The sequence below is a fragment of the Parus major genome, chromosome 28 (assembly GCF_001522545.3).
Source record: "Parus major isolate Abel chromosome 28, Parus_major1.1, whole genome shotgun sequence".
NCBI classification, from domain to species: domain Eukaryota; kingdom Metazoa; phylum Chordata; class Aves; order Passeriformes; family Paridae; genus Parus; species Parus major.
The window spans coordinates 4,503,821-4,518,369 of NC_031797.1; the positions used below are offsets into that span (position 1 = coordinate 4,503,821).

General features: G+C 55.3%; 2 protein-coding genes across 2 annotated transcripts; one reads left to right on the forward strand and one right to left on the reverse strand.

Moving 5' to 3' along the window:
* The first annotated feature begins 4,939 nt into the window (after window positions 1-4,939).
* On the forward strand, window positions 4,940-8,947 carry FEM1A (fem-1 homolog A). Its single transcript, XM_015651634.3, has one exon. It carries the CDS (start codon window positions 5,067-5,069, stop codon window positions 7,071-7,073), a length of 2,007 nt encoding a protein of 668 aa, XP_015507120.1. The 5' UTR covers window positions 4,940-5,066; the 3' UTR covers window positions 7,074-8,947.
* A 2,134-nt stretch (window positions 8,948-11,081) lies between these two features.
* On the reverse strand, window positions 11,082-13,622 carry TICAM1 (toll like receptor adaptor molecule 1). The gene has a single exon (XM_015651649.3). The coding sequence runs from the start codon at window positions 13,382-13,384 to the stop codon at window positions 11,333-11,335; it is 2,052 nt and encodes a 683-aa protein (XP_015507135.1). The 5' UTR covers window positions 13,385-13,622; the 3' UTR covers window positions 11,082-11,332.
* Window positions 13,623-14,549: the final 927 nt, after the last annotated feature.

Genomic DNA, 14,549 nt, shown 5'->3' on the forward strand with positions numbered 1-14,549 from the left:
GAGAAGACGTGCGGGAGGACGTCCCTGAGGAGGAAGTGCTGCTCTCCTGGCCTGGCTCTGTGTGGAAGACTAGTGATTTTGTTGTTGTGTTTGTAAAGGTGACAACAAATCATAGCCTGCCATACAGCCCAGGCTGCCACGGCCTGGGTGTGTGAGTGTTTTGGGTGCTGGAGCTCTTGTCATGGCTTACGCTGCTCCTCAGTCCAAATGTCCCCCAGTTCCTTCTTCGGCCCCATTTATACCCTGAGTGTGATGTCCTGTGGTCTGGAACATCCCTGGGGTCAGCTGGGCTCAGTCCCAGGCACCCCCAGCCCCTCCCCAGCATGGCCAGACGAGGCCACTCACTTGGCTCTGAGTGAGCCCAGCAAGAACAGAAACATCTCTGAGTTACCAGCCCTGTGCCAGCACAAACCCAAACACAGCCCCAGAGCAGCCACTGAGAAGGAAATTCACTCTGTCCCAGCTGAAAGCAGCACAGGACCCAAGGAACCTGCCCCAAACACACCAGAGCAGGGTCAGGGCACTTGGACACTGCCAGGACCTCCATGCCTGGCAGGGCTTGTTTGGAGAGTTCAGCCCATTGCTTCCAACAGGGCCTTAAAATATAAAGAGCAAATTTTCAACACCATTCAGAGCCTCCATTCTCAAAGGTATTTAGGTGTGAAAATGAAACTCCTGAATCCTGCCGAGGCCAGTGGTAAAAGTACTAAAATATCTTTAATAATTTGGGTTGTTCATGCTGTCCAGCACTTTTCTCCTTTTCCTTTTTTTTATTTTAATTTACCAGGCTCAGCACTGCCCACATCACTGGTACTGTGGCAGATGTGATTTAGGAATCACACGATGGTTTGGGCTGGAAGGGATCTTAAAGCCCATCCCAGTTCCACCCCTGCCATGGGCAAGGACTCCTTCCCCTGTCCCAGGCTGCTCCAAGCCCTGTCCAGCCTGGCCTTGGACACTGCCAGGGATCCAGGGGCAGCCACAAATCTGTTGCCAGAACAGTTTTAAACCTGTACAAATTGCTGTCATTTGATGGTGCCTGAAAGAAAAGATTCAGGTTTCATAAACCACAACGTCTCTCTCTCCCCGTCTTTTACTTCCCCACTGACAGATTAAATCCACACAAAATTCCGAGGGCAGCAGTGCAGCCATTAATGCTGCAATGGCCAGGCTGGTGTCTGATGTAAATGAAACTTTGATTTAGTGTTCCCCCAGAAGCCTCCCCAGCGTGTTCATCCTCTGCAGGCTGATCAAAATCCTCCCTCCCAGGTACCCGCGGCCTCGTGGCCCACATAAGCACAGAAAATAATGTCATCAGAGCCCTGCTGATGGAGGCAGTTACAGGACAAAGGCCCTGCAGCAAGGTGGGGATTGGGTCATCGTTCCTGCTAATGTCAGGGTGCCATTTCTCCCTATTTTTAGAATTGTTCCCTTTGTACAGCAAATTGCTTAACTATAGAGACAATCTGGTGTTCGCTGGCTTTGGGAGCAGGGACCCATCTTCCCTGGCTTCAGGAAATCACACAAACCACTGAAAGCTGGAGATGGATAAAACCTGGGAACACAGGAGCCTGCAAACCTCAATTTACACTGAAAAACCCGAGGAGCTGCTGCAGCCCTGACTGAGCACAAAGGAAGTTTCTGCAGGTTTCTAAATTATCCACTCTGCTTCAGAAGGAAGAATAAATCAGTACTGACTCTGCTCCTCAATTATTTTGATGCTTTTGGAACTCTTAGCACAGCTCCAAACTTCATTGCATTTTGAGGGAAGAGATGGGGAGCAATGGATTAGGAATTCTGGAGCCTTTCACATTGAGGATGTTCCAAACCATCCATCCCAGCCCTTTGTTATTCTCCACCTTGTACATCGTGGTTGTCCCAGACACCTCAGCATGGATTGAGGCTCTTTGGCTTCAAAGCAGAGCAAACACGAGCTGTAAATTCCAACTTTGCAGCCTAAATAAGCCAGACAGAGAGAGAACAGTTATTGTTCCTGTGTTATTGGCAGGGAATTGAGACACAGGAAGATAAAATGACTGGCCCAAGGTCAGCAAAGGAGCCTCCTGTAAAGGTGAGGGCTCAGCCTGGATTTCTGAAGTCTCTGCCCAGTACTTCAGCCATCCATTCACTTGCTCTTTAAGTACCCTGTCATTATTTCTGTGAAGGAAATTATGCTCCTCCTGCAGCAGCCAGCACCGTGTAATTCAGCTTGTCTGAAAGGGAATATGAAATGGCAGTTTCACAAAAAATTAACCCTCCTGCCACGCAGCCTGGCAGCCCTGTCACAACGTCTCATTTTTTATCTGCTCTTCCTCCCATGGGGATTTAACTCCCCTCTTATTCCCAGAACTCTGGCTGGGGCTCTTTCTGTGTTATCCCAAAAACCCTACACAGGTGTTCCCTGTGGGGGACTGGAGGGGAGGAATGAGGGGGTTTGAGCCCCCATTCCTGCCCAGATGTGGGGATTCACCCACCTTCCTGAGCTGCTGCTGGCACGGGGAGGAGCAGGAGCTCAGCAGGAGCAGCCACACGTCCCTGACACCCTCAGAGGGATGGCACACATCCTTTGTTCCCAGCTGTGGAAGTGGGAGCTGTCCAGGAAAGAGCTCCAGCTTTGGAACAGCCTGGGAGAGCTGGGGGGGCTCAGCTGGAGAGGAGAAGGATCCAGGGAGAGCTCAGAGCCCCCTCAGGGCCTGAGGAGCTCCAGGAGAGCTGGAGAGGGACAAGGGATGGAGGGACAGGACACAGGGAATGGCTCCCAGTGCCAGAGGGCAGGGATGGATGGGATATTGGGAAGGAATTCCTGGCTGGGAGGGGGACAGGTCCTGGCACAGGTGCCCAGAGCAGCTGGGGCTGTCCCTGGATCCCTGCAGTGCCCAGGGCCAGGCTGGACAGGGCTGGGAGCCCCGGCCCATAAAGGCTGGGGGTGAGGTGATGAGGCTCCAGCACATCCCACGTCCAGGGATCTGCAGGGAGAGGTTCCTGTGACACTTCTGCTCTTTATTCTCTCATTACTGAGAAATTTCTTATTAATGGAAAAACCATTTCCATCAGCTGCACTTTACCCCACAATGTCTCTGAGCCCACCCAGGAACGGGGGCGGGCTCTGAGGTGGATTTGGGACCTAAAAACCTGTGTGGTGTTCTGGTGAATTCCTAATGGATTCTATGGAGGGGAAATTAATAGGAAGCTTTGCTTAATAGATACTTCAGATAAAAGAGCGAGTGCATCTGGTCACCATGGCAACACGAGAGCCAGCGGGGAGAGGAAATGTCACCGTGTCTGTGCCTTGACCTGCAGCACAAACAGCCTGGGAGCTGGGGGTTTGCACTGCCTGCTCCCAGAGGGGCCAGGGACAGGGACACGGCACTCCCGGGCTGGATAGCCACAGCTCAGGAACAGCCAGACACACCCAGAGGGTTCACCGCGCTCAGATGGAACTCGTGGGGCTTTTTCTGGGTGAAAACATGATGAACTCGTGGCCAGAGTTGTGTGTTCCCCCAGCCCTGAGGGAGAGGTTGGACTTGGTGATCCTGGAGGGCTTTTCCAGCCTGAAGGATTCCCCGGTTCCTCCTGTCCTGATGTGCAGGGAGCTGCCCTTGCACAGCACACACACCCCGGAGATGTTTGAGGAACCTTTGCCCCTTTTCTTCTCAAACACCAAGTCACTGTGGCACAGAATTCCAGAAAGTTTTGAACTGGAGTAACCTGAAATCCCACCCAGTGCCACCCCTGCCATGGCTGGGACACCTTCACAGTCCCAGGCTGCTCCAAGCTCCATCCGGCCTGGCCTTGGGCACTGCAGGGACTGCCAGAACCGCTCTGGGAAATCCATCCCAGCCCCACAGGGAACAATCCCCGGGCACAGACCTCGTGTGGGAACTCTGCCATGGATCTCTGGCTCCAGGAGCAGCTGCTGCTCCTGGGGACTTTCAGAAGCTGCTGAAGTGAAATCGGGCTCCTGCTGCCTGTTATGCAAAAGCAGTTTCTTAGCAACAAAAGTGATATTCTGTGTGAAGGCAACAGGCATCAGTGGGATAATCCACTGTAATTCCAGACAAGACCTAAAACGGGTGGATGGACTGAATAATAATCATGACAGACAGAATAATAATAATGGAAATAATGAGACTAAGCTTATTTCCCTGGGTAGGAGAAACCCAGCTATAAATAAAATACAATGGGAGAAACCCTGTGCCAGTTTTCTGTATAAAGATTAGGGACACTTAAACTCAATTTATGCCCTAAAAATAGACTTTGGTGAGTAAAGCTTTGCTCATCTAAGTGGAGCTATTTATTGCTTGTTTTTCCTCTCTCCGGCAGGTATTGTCACTCAGGGATGGAGCCAGCTGGACATAATGTCCCGTGGGGGGAACTGGAGAGAATAAATCTGTTTTCACTGGTGGGGACGAGGCTTTGCCACTTCCAGGGCAGGAAACTCCTACTTTAAAACGCACCACCCGACCTGTGCAGGGCCGTGGGCTGGGCTGCGTTACAGCCCAGGACATTATGACTTCATGAAACCTGCAATTAAACCGCGTCAAATTAATGATGTGCAGCCGCTGTGTTTTGAAGTGCCAAAACATCAAAGAATTGAAGAGCAATGAAAGCGCTGTGAAAGCAGCACGCGCCTGGACAGTGCCTGGTCCGCGCGGGGCGCTCTGGGAAGCGCAGTCCCGGCGCTGGTGAAGCCCCGTTAGCGGCGCTACCGCAGCGGGGCGCGAGGACTACACTGCCCAGCATGCCCCGCGCGGAGAGGGTGCACATCCTTCGCGCCTCTCCCCCCACCCGCTCTGCCTTCTGGGAAACAGAGTGCGCGCGCTGCGGCGCGGGGCGAGCAGCGCCGCTCCCGGGACTACAGTTCCCATCATGCACCGCACGTCCCGCTCCGCCCCGCGCGGCGCCATTTTGTTCCGCGGCGCAGCCTGAGATGGCGGTCGGGCCCGGACGGTGAAGGTCCCGCCGCGCTGAGGGCAGGGGGGTCTCGCCGCCCCCCGCCCGCCCCGCGCCGCGCTGGGGCTGCGCCGCCGCCGCCGGTCCATGGCCTGGAGGCGGCTGCTGGCGCCATGGACCTGCGCACGGCCGTGTACAATGCGGCCCGTGACGGGAAGCTGAAGCTGCTACAGAAGCTGCTGGGCAGCCGCAGCCGGGAGGAGCTGGAGGCGCTGACGGCGGGGCCCGGCGGCGGGGGCGGCCCCGGGGCCGGCAGCACCCCGCTGCTGATCGCGGCCCGGCACGGACACCTGGAGGTGGTGGAGTACCTGCTGGATCACTGCGGGGCTCGCGTGGAGGAGGGCGGCTCCGTCAGCTTCGACGGCGAGACCATCGAGGGGGCCCCGCCGCTGTGGGCGGCCTCGGCCGCCGGGCACCTGGGCGTGGTGCGGAGCCTGCTGGACCACGGCGCCTCGGTGAACCAGACCACGCTGACCAACTCCACCCCGCTGCGGGCCGCCTGCTTCGATGGGCACCTGGAGATCGTGCGGTACCTGGTGGGCGAGCGCGGGGCCGACCTGGAGGTGGCCAACAGGCACGGCCACACGTGCTTGATGATTTCCTGCTACAAAGGGCACCGGGAGATCGCCCGGTACTTGCTGGAGAAAGGGGCCGATGTGAACCGGCGCAGCGTGAAGGGAAACACGGCCTTGCACGACTGCGCCGAGTCGGGCAGCCTGGAGATCCTGCAGCTCCTGCTCCGCTCCAAGGCCCGCATGGAGAAGGACGGCTATGGCATGACCCCTCTGCTCGCTGCCAGTGTCACCGGCCACACCAACATCGTGGAGTACCTGATCCAGGGGGGGCTGCAGCAGGATGAGGCTGCGGGGAGCCAGAGTGGGACCTGTGCCTCAGGCGGGAGCCATCAGAGGGGCTGTACTGAAGAGGGCTGTGAGGGATGTGGTGCTTCAGCTTCCAGTCACGACGAGGTCCCGAGCGTGTTCTGCACTCGAGAGGCTGCTGTGGAAGCGCTGGAGCTGCTGGGTGCCACGTTTGTGGACAAGAAACGAGACCTGTTGGGAGCGCACAAGTACTGGCGCAGGGCGATGGAGCTGCGCTGCGAGGGGGGGAAGTACCTGCCTAAGCCCGAGCCCCGGCAGCTGGTGCTGGCCTACGACTATTCACGGGAGGTGAGCTCTCTGGAGGAGCTGGAAGCCCTGATCACGGACCCCGACGAGATGCGCATGCAGGCGCTGCTGATCCGGGAGCGCATCCTGGGCCCTTCCCACCCCGACACCTCCTACTACATCCGTTACCGCGGGGCCGTCTACGCCGACTCCGGCAACTTCGAGCGCTGCATTAACCTGTGGAAGTACGCCCTGGACATGCAGCAAGGCAACCTGGAGCCCCTCAGCCCCATGACCGCCAGCAGTTTTCTTTCCTTTGCCGAGCTTTACTCCTACGTGCTCCAGGACCGTTCCAAAGGCACTTTAGCCACCCACCTGGGCTTCTCCGACCTCATCGGGGTGCTGAGCAAAGGGGTTCGGGAGGTGGAGAGGGCCCTGGTGCACGGCAAGGACCCCGTGGCCGACTCAGCGCAGTTCACCAAGACGTTGGCCATCATCCTGCACCTGGTTTTCCTGCTGGAGAAGGTGGAGTGCACCCCGGAGCAGGAGCACCAGAAGCGCCAGACCATCTACCGCCTGCTCAAGTGCAGCCCCCGCGCCAAGAACGGCTTCACGCTCCTGCACATGGCCGTGGACAAAGACACCACGACGGTGGGGCGTTACCCCGTGGGCAAATTCCCGTCGCTGCACGTGGTGAACTTGCTGCTGGAGTGCGGGGCAGACCCGGACAGCCGGGACTATGACAACAACACCCCCCTGCACGTGGCTGCCCGCAACAACTGCCCGCTGATCATGAGCGCCCTGATGGAGGCCGGGGCGCACATGGACGCCACCAACGCCTTCAAGCAGACGGCCTACGAGCTGCTGGACGAGAAGCTGCTCACCAAGAGCACCATGCAGCCCTTCAACTACATCACCCTCCAGTGCCTTGCTGCTCGAGCCCTGGACAAGCACAAGATTCCCTACAAGGGATTCATCCCTGAGGAGCTGGAAGCCTTCATTGAGCTGCACTAGGGCGTGACAGCCACGGTCCCCAGCCTGTCCCACCCCGCTGAGGTTGTGCAGTTGGAGGGCTCGGGCTGGCTGTGCCAAAGTGCCCAGGGCCGTCGCTGTGCTGAGCTTTGTCCCCATCTGTCACCACCCAGCTGGCGTGTCGGGGCAGGGGAGGAGGAGGCCCCAGAGCTCATGGCTGTCCCTCGTTGCCACCTTCAGGTACCAGCTCTCTCCAGTGCAGTCTGTCCACAGAAGGTCACAGCCACCATCGTGTCCTGAGAAGGAAGGAGATGGAGATTCCCTGGGACCTGCTGCCTCTCCTGTTAGTGCTGGATTAACTCAGTGTTCAGCTTTGGAGCAGCTACACATCCCCCACGTGCTCTGGCCCTTCCCACCCCACACACCCAACAGATAGAAAGTGAGTGAGGAATAAAATACCCTTCAGCTAATCCCTTCCCCTCTCTCCTGTCAGGTTTGGGACAGCCCATGCCCAACAGCCGAGGGGCTCGAGCTCTGCCCAGGGATGGCACAGGGCTGGGTGTGCTGAGGATGGGGTTTGTCTCTCTCTTAGTTGGCCAAGTAGCAAATGGTGTTAAAGGCCTGAGATTTCCATGATTGTGCATAAAGCTGGGATGTTTTTTCTCTCGTAGAGCCAAGCCCTATCTATGCTGCAAGACTTCTCCAATCCTGTAGGATAGAGGAAGGTCAGTTCTGGTTATACAGTTTGATCCATAGATGTTGTAGTTTATGAATGGGGAGGAAAAAAACTAAGAACAAAATCCTGATGTGGTGTTCAGGCCCTTGGCTTGTCCATTCCACACCCATTTGCTCCATTCCCAGCGTGACGTTCTTTGGCTCCAGAGGGCAGCAGGGACTGAGCTGGAAGGGTGAATGTGGACGCTTTGGGAGCCAAAACACCACATTCTGAACTATTTTTGAGGCTGAGCTCTTGCAAGCCCTTTAGGCCAGGAGGTACCTGCAGTGTGGAGGTGCTTGGAGGGGGTTATGAAAGCAAGTGAGTGTCTGTGGTGGGTTTGCACCAGGCTGGGCTGAAGGAAGAAGCAAGAAATGAAAGTTTAAGGTGCCTCCTTGTCCTTCTGAGGTTTTGGTATCACCTGCTTGGGCTCTGTTACTGCCCCATTCTGAAACCTCATGCAGTGGGTTCTTAGCAGCTGGTTTGGGCTTTTGAGTCTTCTTTTTTTTCCCTTTTTAATTTTTTTTGTAACTTCACTGAGGATGGTGCTACTTCCAAGGTGGAATTTGAAATCTCACCTGGCTGCTGTTTGGGCAAGCTCCTTCCTTTGATGAGGATCTGCACCCACCTTGTTTTTAACTCTGTAGTCTCAGGGCAGGTTTTTGAGCACGAGCAGAACCCTCCGTGGTGGAAAACAGAGTTTCCAGCAGTTTGTCCTTGTGCAGGGGGTGGTGGGCAGCCCGTGGCTCCTTCCCTGGCCCTGAGCAGGGTGGGAAGCTCAGCTGAGGAGGGAAGCAGCTGCCTGGAGCTCTGGGAAAGGTCCCACCTGGGAGAGCAGACCCCTGGCCCCACCCTCGCTCTCTGTGCTACTGAAGCTTCTCTACTTGTATTTATCAGCCTCAATAACCACCCTCTCTGCCCCTTCAAGATATTGTAGATCTGGCAGTACATTTTGCAGTGTTAACTATAACGTTTATTTATAAAGCAAGGAAGTTTAACTTGAATTGAGCTGTAAAGTGCAGAGTTAGTTTAGCTGCCTTCTATTTTTTTTTTCCTTTTGGCTGAAACCTGAACTAAACTGCAGGAATGGGATTTGTTCCTTTGTGAGCTGATGAGCGCTCTTAACTTTAAATAATAAAACAAAAAATGGCTGCTAGAATGCAAGTGCCTTGGACTTCTTCCTGATAAACCTCTATATTCAGGTGTTTTCCTCTGTTTTCAGTTTGTTTCTCAGGGATGGGACACTGGGTATGGAATTCTGGGGTGTTTGCAATTAACAGGCAATTGGTTATTGGTTCATTTTGTGGTTACTCCTGTGAAAAACCAATCTGTGCTGCAGTGGCAAACATTTCCCCTGGAAAAGAGTAACACTGACACTGAAATTACACCTCTTCTGTGTTTTGCCTTATGTTTTGATGCAAATCAAACAGTGTTTACTTGTCTTACACACGTGGGACAATGGATGCAGCGAGCAGAAAGAGTGACACAATGTCAACAGTTTGGTTTCCAACCCCAGATCCATCAGGGACAATAAAAACAGGAATTAATGGTACTGGAGTTAGTTCCACACAGGAACCTGGATCCCAAAAATGCTTGGTCTCCCCCAGGGAGAGTGGGTGGATAAAATATTTGAACATTTGTCCTGTCATTAATTGCTCCATCCTTAGTTCTTGGTGCCTTGAGGAATGGCGGTGCCTTTGTGCTGGAAATTCCATTTAAGCAGTGTCTGCAGAGCCTGTGCTTCTCCCACGCAGACATTGCTCCTGTATGTGATGTCCAGGTGTGTGAGGAGAGAGCTGCCAGGCAGGGGCCAGGTGGCCTCAGGCTGCTCAGGGCAGTTCCATCGCAGCCAGGGCTGCTGGCAGGAGAGAGGTGGGAAGGGAGTTAATCCAGGCAGGAGCAGCTCTGGAGCTGGGCTCTTGTGGTCAGGGGGCTGGGGGATCCAGTCAGGTGCAGCAGCCCCAAGGAGAAGAATATTCTGTGTGATGGAAAAGGCTTCAGTTTTTTTAAACACATAAATAATCTGTAATTACATAGAGGGCCCAGCAATTAAATGTTGATAGTAATTACAGGGTGAGAAAAATGCATGATTTAGGGGTAATTACACTGAACAGGCCTGATTGACTGTAGGGCCAGCTCCATGTAGGCAAAACATGGAGCTGTGGGGAGCAGGGCAACGTTTCAGTGATTATTTTGTTAATTCTTGGACACAGAGGAGTTTTTTCTCCACTGTGGTGGCTGCAGACCCTCCTGTAGCCCAGACACAGCTCTCCCTCTCCTTTGTGTGATCCAAGCACGCTGGATGTGGCTGTGCTGAGGTTGTTTACAAGCTGGAGCAGCTTCCAGTTGACTAATTTGGCATGATTATTTATAGCAGGAGAGAAGGAGGGATGTGTGAGTGCTCCCGAGGGGAGGGACTGTCCTGCACCAGCTGCAGGGGACAGGAATTGCAGTAACACAGCACCTCTTAATGGTGCTGTGGAGGAGAGAAACCGGGAAAATAAAAGGAATTGGAGCACTTGGAGGATGCCAGCAGGCTCTGGAAGGAGTAGATGAGTTAATCCATTGTCACTGGGTCCTGCAGAGTGAAAGTCCAATCTGTTTGAGAGCTGGAAGCCAAGAGTTGGGGGCAGCTCAGAGTCTCCTCTGAGGATTTGGTGACGTCTGTGTCACTCAGGGCTTGGCCTGGGGCTCTTGGACAAAGGCTGGGGTGTGGAATGAGGCTGAGAGGGCAGGCCCAGGGGCTCAGATGGGCTCAGATCCTCCTGGAGCCTGCTGGGGAAGCCAGGGAGTGAGCTGAGCACACACAGAGCTGCAGGAACACCTGGAATGGGGTCAGTTCCTGTACTGAGCACCGGGAGCGGCTCCTCAGGACCTGTGAGCTCTGCCCTGCCCTGGCACAGGCTCCGGGCTCTGCTCTGGGAGGGAACAGCCCCATTTGCCGGCCCTGGGTGGCTTTGGGGTGACCTCTGCTGACGATCAGGAAAATGCCTGTGCCTGGAGTGTGGGAGGAGCGAGGCCTTTGCTCCAGGTGCCCTCCTGCTGTTAAAGCTCAGTAGGACCAGCCTGCTACAGCCCTTGCTCGGATCCTGCAAAATTACCCCTCCCACTCCCCAGCCCTGGCTTTCTCCATCCTTCTGCACTACTCTGCTCACTGCTTTTGGGTTTTTGCTTTTTCCTTTAAGGCATCTTCCCAAAGAATCCCTTGCAGACTGTCCCTCAAATAATTTGGTCAGTGCCATCTCCCAGCCAACATGCAGAATAGTTTTCCATTTAGCCCTTGACTATCCTTTTTCTAATTCTACAGGAAAGAACCAGAGGAACACAAATAAATTAATTGCAATTTATTTATAAAATCTTCAAGTAATTCCAGACAATCAGGAAAATAATTTTCTCAGTTACTTGAAAATAAGGAAAAGTGGTTCCAGGAAATCACCACATCTCTTTTCCAACAAAAGATGAAGAATTTGAGTTTGTGCTTCAGGAAGATGGTACTCTTGATGCATAGAATGATAGTCCCAGTCCCAGCAGAATCATTCTAATCCAGGATTTGAAATTAATTTTGTCTCTGACCTTGGCTGCCAGGTCAGATGTGCCTGGTTTGCTCCTGGCTGTCCCCTGGCCCAGGTGGGGCAGTTTCCACCTGCATCACGTTGTGGTCCCCGATCTGAACCATGCGGGCGTGTTGGATGATGAGGGCTGGGGTCCCTCCGGGGCCTGGTGTGATGTTGTAGTGTCCTGGGGGGAGCTGTGCTTGGGAAGGGGGAGGACCCTGCTGAGCAGGGAGGTCCATGGGGGCAGGGGGACACCAGTGCTGGGCTGCTGGCTCTGGTGGCCACGGCTGTGGCACTGCTGGAGGCACCCAGGGAGGGGAGCCCAGGCTCAGGGCAGCCAAGTTCTGCAGGGCTTGGTGCCGTTCCCAACGGGCCTGGAGCTTCCTTCTCTGCATCTGGTCCCACAGGGCTTTCTTCTCCCTGATCTTCTTGGGGTTAAAAGTCTTGTGCACATTCCTGGAGAAGAGCGGAGAGCTCTCGTTGAGGGTGACGAGCACGCTGAGCATCGTGGGGATCCGGCTGCACTCCAGGGCGTTTGTCTTGGGTAGAAATGGGATGACTGAGTCTTGCTTGGAGGGGTCCAGAATGGACTGCATCAGAGCAGTGTCTGTCTGGAACAGACACAGGTTGCAGGGGAAGTTCTTGGTCAGCAGGAGGATCATGAAGGCAGAGTTTTCCATGGCCTCCTGGAAGCAAATCATGTGGCTGCGTCCGGCGATGAAGAAATCCTCACTGAGCGTGGCACCGTTGGACACCCCCATGCTCTCCAGCAGGTTCTTGACCCGCTGGGCCACAATCTCATCTTCACTGGCGTGCAGGACAACAAACGTGAAGAACTTGGCATCATCTGGCTCTGATGGATCCACAGCTGAGAGAGCAGGAGGCCAGGCTGGAGAGAGGGATGAGTGCAGGGGAGGGGTATGGAATAGGTTGGAGTGAGATTCCTGAAGAGGAGGAAGAGTTGAGGATACGGAATAAGTGGGAGGAGGAAAGGAACAGGTTGAAATAGAAGCAGGTGCAGAGTTACAGGGAATGCCTGCTGGAATGTAGGAACCCTGTATGGACATGTGGGCAGGAGCAGTATCCACTGCAGCCCTTGTGTCAGGGACACCAGTAGATAATCGCTTTTCATCCTGCTTTTCTCTTGGTGTGTAAGGCTCTGTCACTGTGCTGGACACATCACTGCTTTGGGCAGGCTCCGAGGGCAGCGGCGTCTCCGGAATGGGGAGAGGGGTGGGATGGCAGGGACTGACCTGCAGAGCCTCCTCTGGCTGGGACCCTTGTGCAGCTGTGTCCTGCCCAGGGCGAGGGCTGGCTGTGCTGGGCCAGCTGGATTCCTGCGGGCCGTGGCTCTTTGTGTCCCTGTCACGGTGTCCAGCACGGCTGGGCCAGGGGACACACTCGGGGACACAGGGCTGGGTGTGAAAAACACCTGTTGGTGATGCACTGATCTCCAAACAGCTGGACAGGGAGGAGCTCCCCACAGAGCACAAGGTCCGTGGGCCTGAAAAGTCTGAGTTGCCTCCAATCTGCAGTGGTGAACTCCTCGCCACGTGGTGGGAGCTGGCTGTGTGGGGAAATCCTGCATCCTCATGGGACCTCAGCGTCCAAAGCCTGTCCCCTGAGCCCCCGCTGGCTGCAGAGCCCTGTTTGTGCTGTTCCTCGGCTGGGATGCTGTTGACTGTCCCCTGCTGAGCAGCCTGGCAGGCTTTGTCCCTGGCCTCGGGACTGCACAGCTTTTCCTGTGCCAGCACCGCGTACGCCTGTGCCAGCAGTGCCACGGCACCTGCATCCAGCTGGGGAGGCTGCAAATCCTCCCCGTCTTCCCGCACTCCTGCGGCGCCCAGTTTGATCTGGTGGATGTACTGGGCTGCCTGGCTATCCCTCAAGCCATCCAGACAAATTCTTGCATCCGTTTCTTGCCCTAGAGTAAGCAGGACCATAGCCTGCAGTAACTTGCTGCAGGGCCCAGGTGTGAAGCGCTTCAGTCTGAGTTTGAGGCTCAGCAGTTTCTCTGCTGGGGCCTGGGACAGAATATTGAACAGGTCCTGGAAGCTCGGCTGCAGCTCGGCGCTCTGTGCCATGTCAGCAGCTGCTGACCACAGACTGCAGCAGGGATGGGAAAAGCATCTTGTGGCAAAGGGTTGTGTCCCCGTGGGGCTCGGGGTGCCCCGGTCGCGCTCCTCGTACCACACAAACCTCTGGTGCCAGGGGCTCGTCTGGGACCTGGGGCCTCTCTGTGCTGGGAATCTGTGAGGAGAGCAGAGGACAGCGTTCAGAGGGCTGATGTGGGTGCTCAGGGATGCTCCTGGAGCTGCCAGGCTCTCTCACACCTCCCAAATATTTCTGCATCTGTTCCGTGCTTGCAGCTGTGCCAGTGCATTATTCCAACTCTGTGATTAAGCAAAGAGCACATTCTTTGCATTCATTTCACATTAATTACAACTGGCTTAAAATGATTGATGAAATAATGCTATATTTAGGTAAATCCAAGTGTCTCCTCCAGGCAGCTGGTTCCAGGGGTCTCACAGGCTCTTTGTGATGGCAGTCGAGGAATAAAACAGGTGTAGAGGAAACCCTTTCCAGCCGATAACCTGTGTCATCAGGGAAAATTCACAGGAAATAATTCCTTCCCACTATCCCATCCATCCCTGCCCTCTGGCACTGGGAGCCATTCCCTGTGTCCTGTCCCTCCATCCCTTGTCCCTCTCCAGCTCTCCTGGAGCTCCCCAGGCCCTGAGGGGGCTCTGAGCTCTCCCTGGATCCTTCTCCTCTCCAGCTGAGCCCCCCCAGCTCTCCCAGCCCAGCTCCAGAGGGGCTCCAGCCCTGGAGCAGCTCCAGAGCCTCCCCTGGACTTGCTCCAGGTCCTTCTTTCATTGGAAGACTTTATCTCCCCCTCCACAGGTGATCCCTGAGCCCCTGCACTCACCCCGGGCCTCTGCTGGGATTTTAATTAAACATCGGGAGTGTCTGGAGGGGAGGAGCGGGTTCCTGGTGGGACTCTGCTCCCGGAGCTGCCTGAGCTCGCTGCAGAACCTTTCCTTATTTAAAGGCAGCCCCAGCAAACGCCCGGAAATAATTCTCAACTGGGGAAAGTTTCCAATTTCAGTTTTGTTTTCCTGTCTCATGAAAACCCTGCAATTGCCCAATTGCCCTCCCTCCCCGGGCCGGCCCTGCCCCCGGGGGCGATGCGGCCGAGCGGGAGGAGCTGGAGCGGGGGCAGCGCCCGGGACCCCCGGCAAGGGAAGG

Excerpts from the sequence above, each read along its gene's own strand:
- FEM1A (XM_015651634.3), top strand. The coding sequence starts at position 5,067 with ATGGACCTGCGCACGGCCGTGTACAATGCGGCCCGTGACGGGAAGCTG.
- TICAM1 (XM_015651649.3), bottom strand. The coding sequence starts at position 13,384 with ATGGCACAGAGCGCCGAGCTGCAGCCGAGCTTCCAGGACCTGTTCAAT.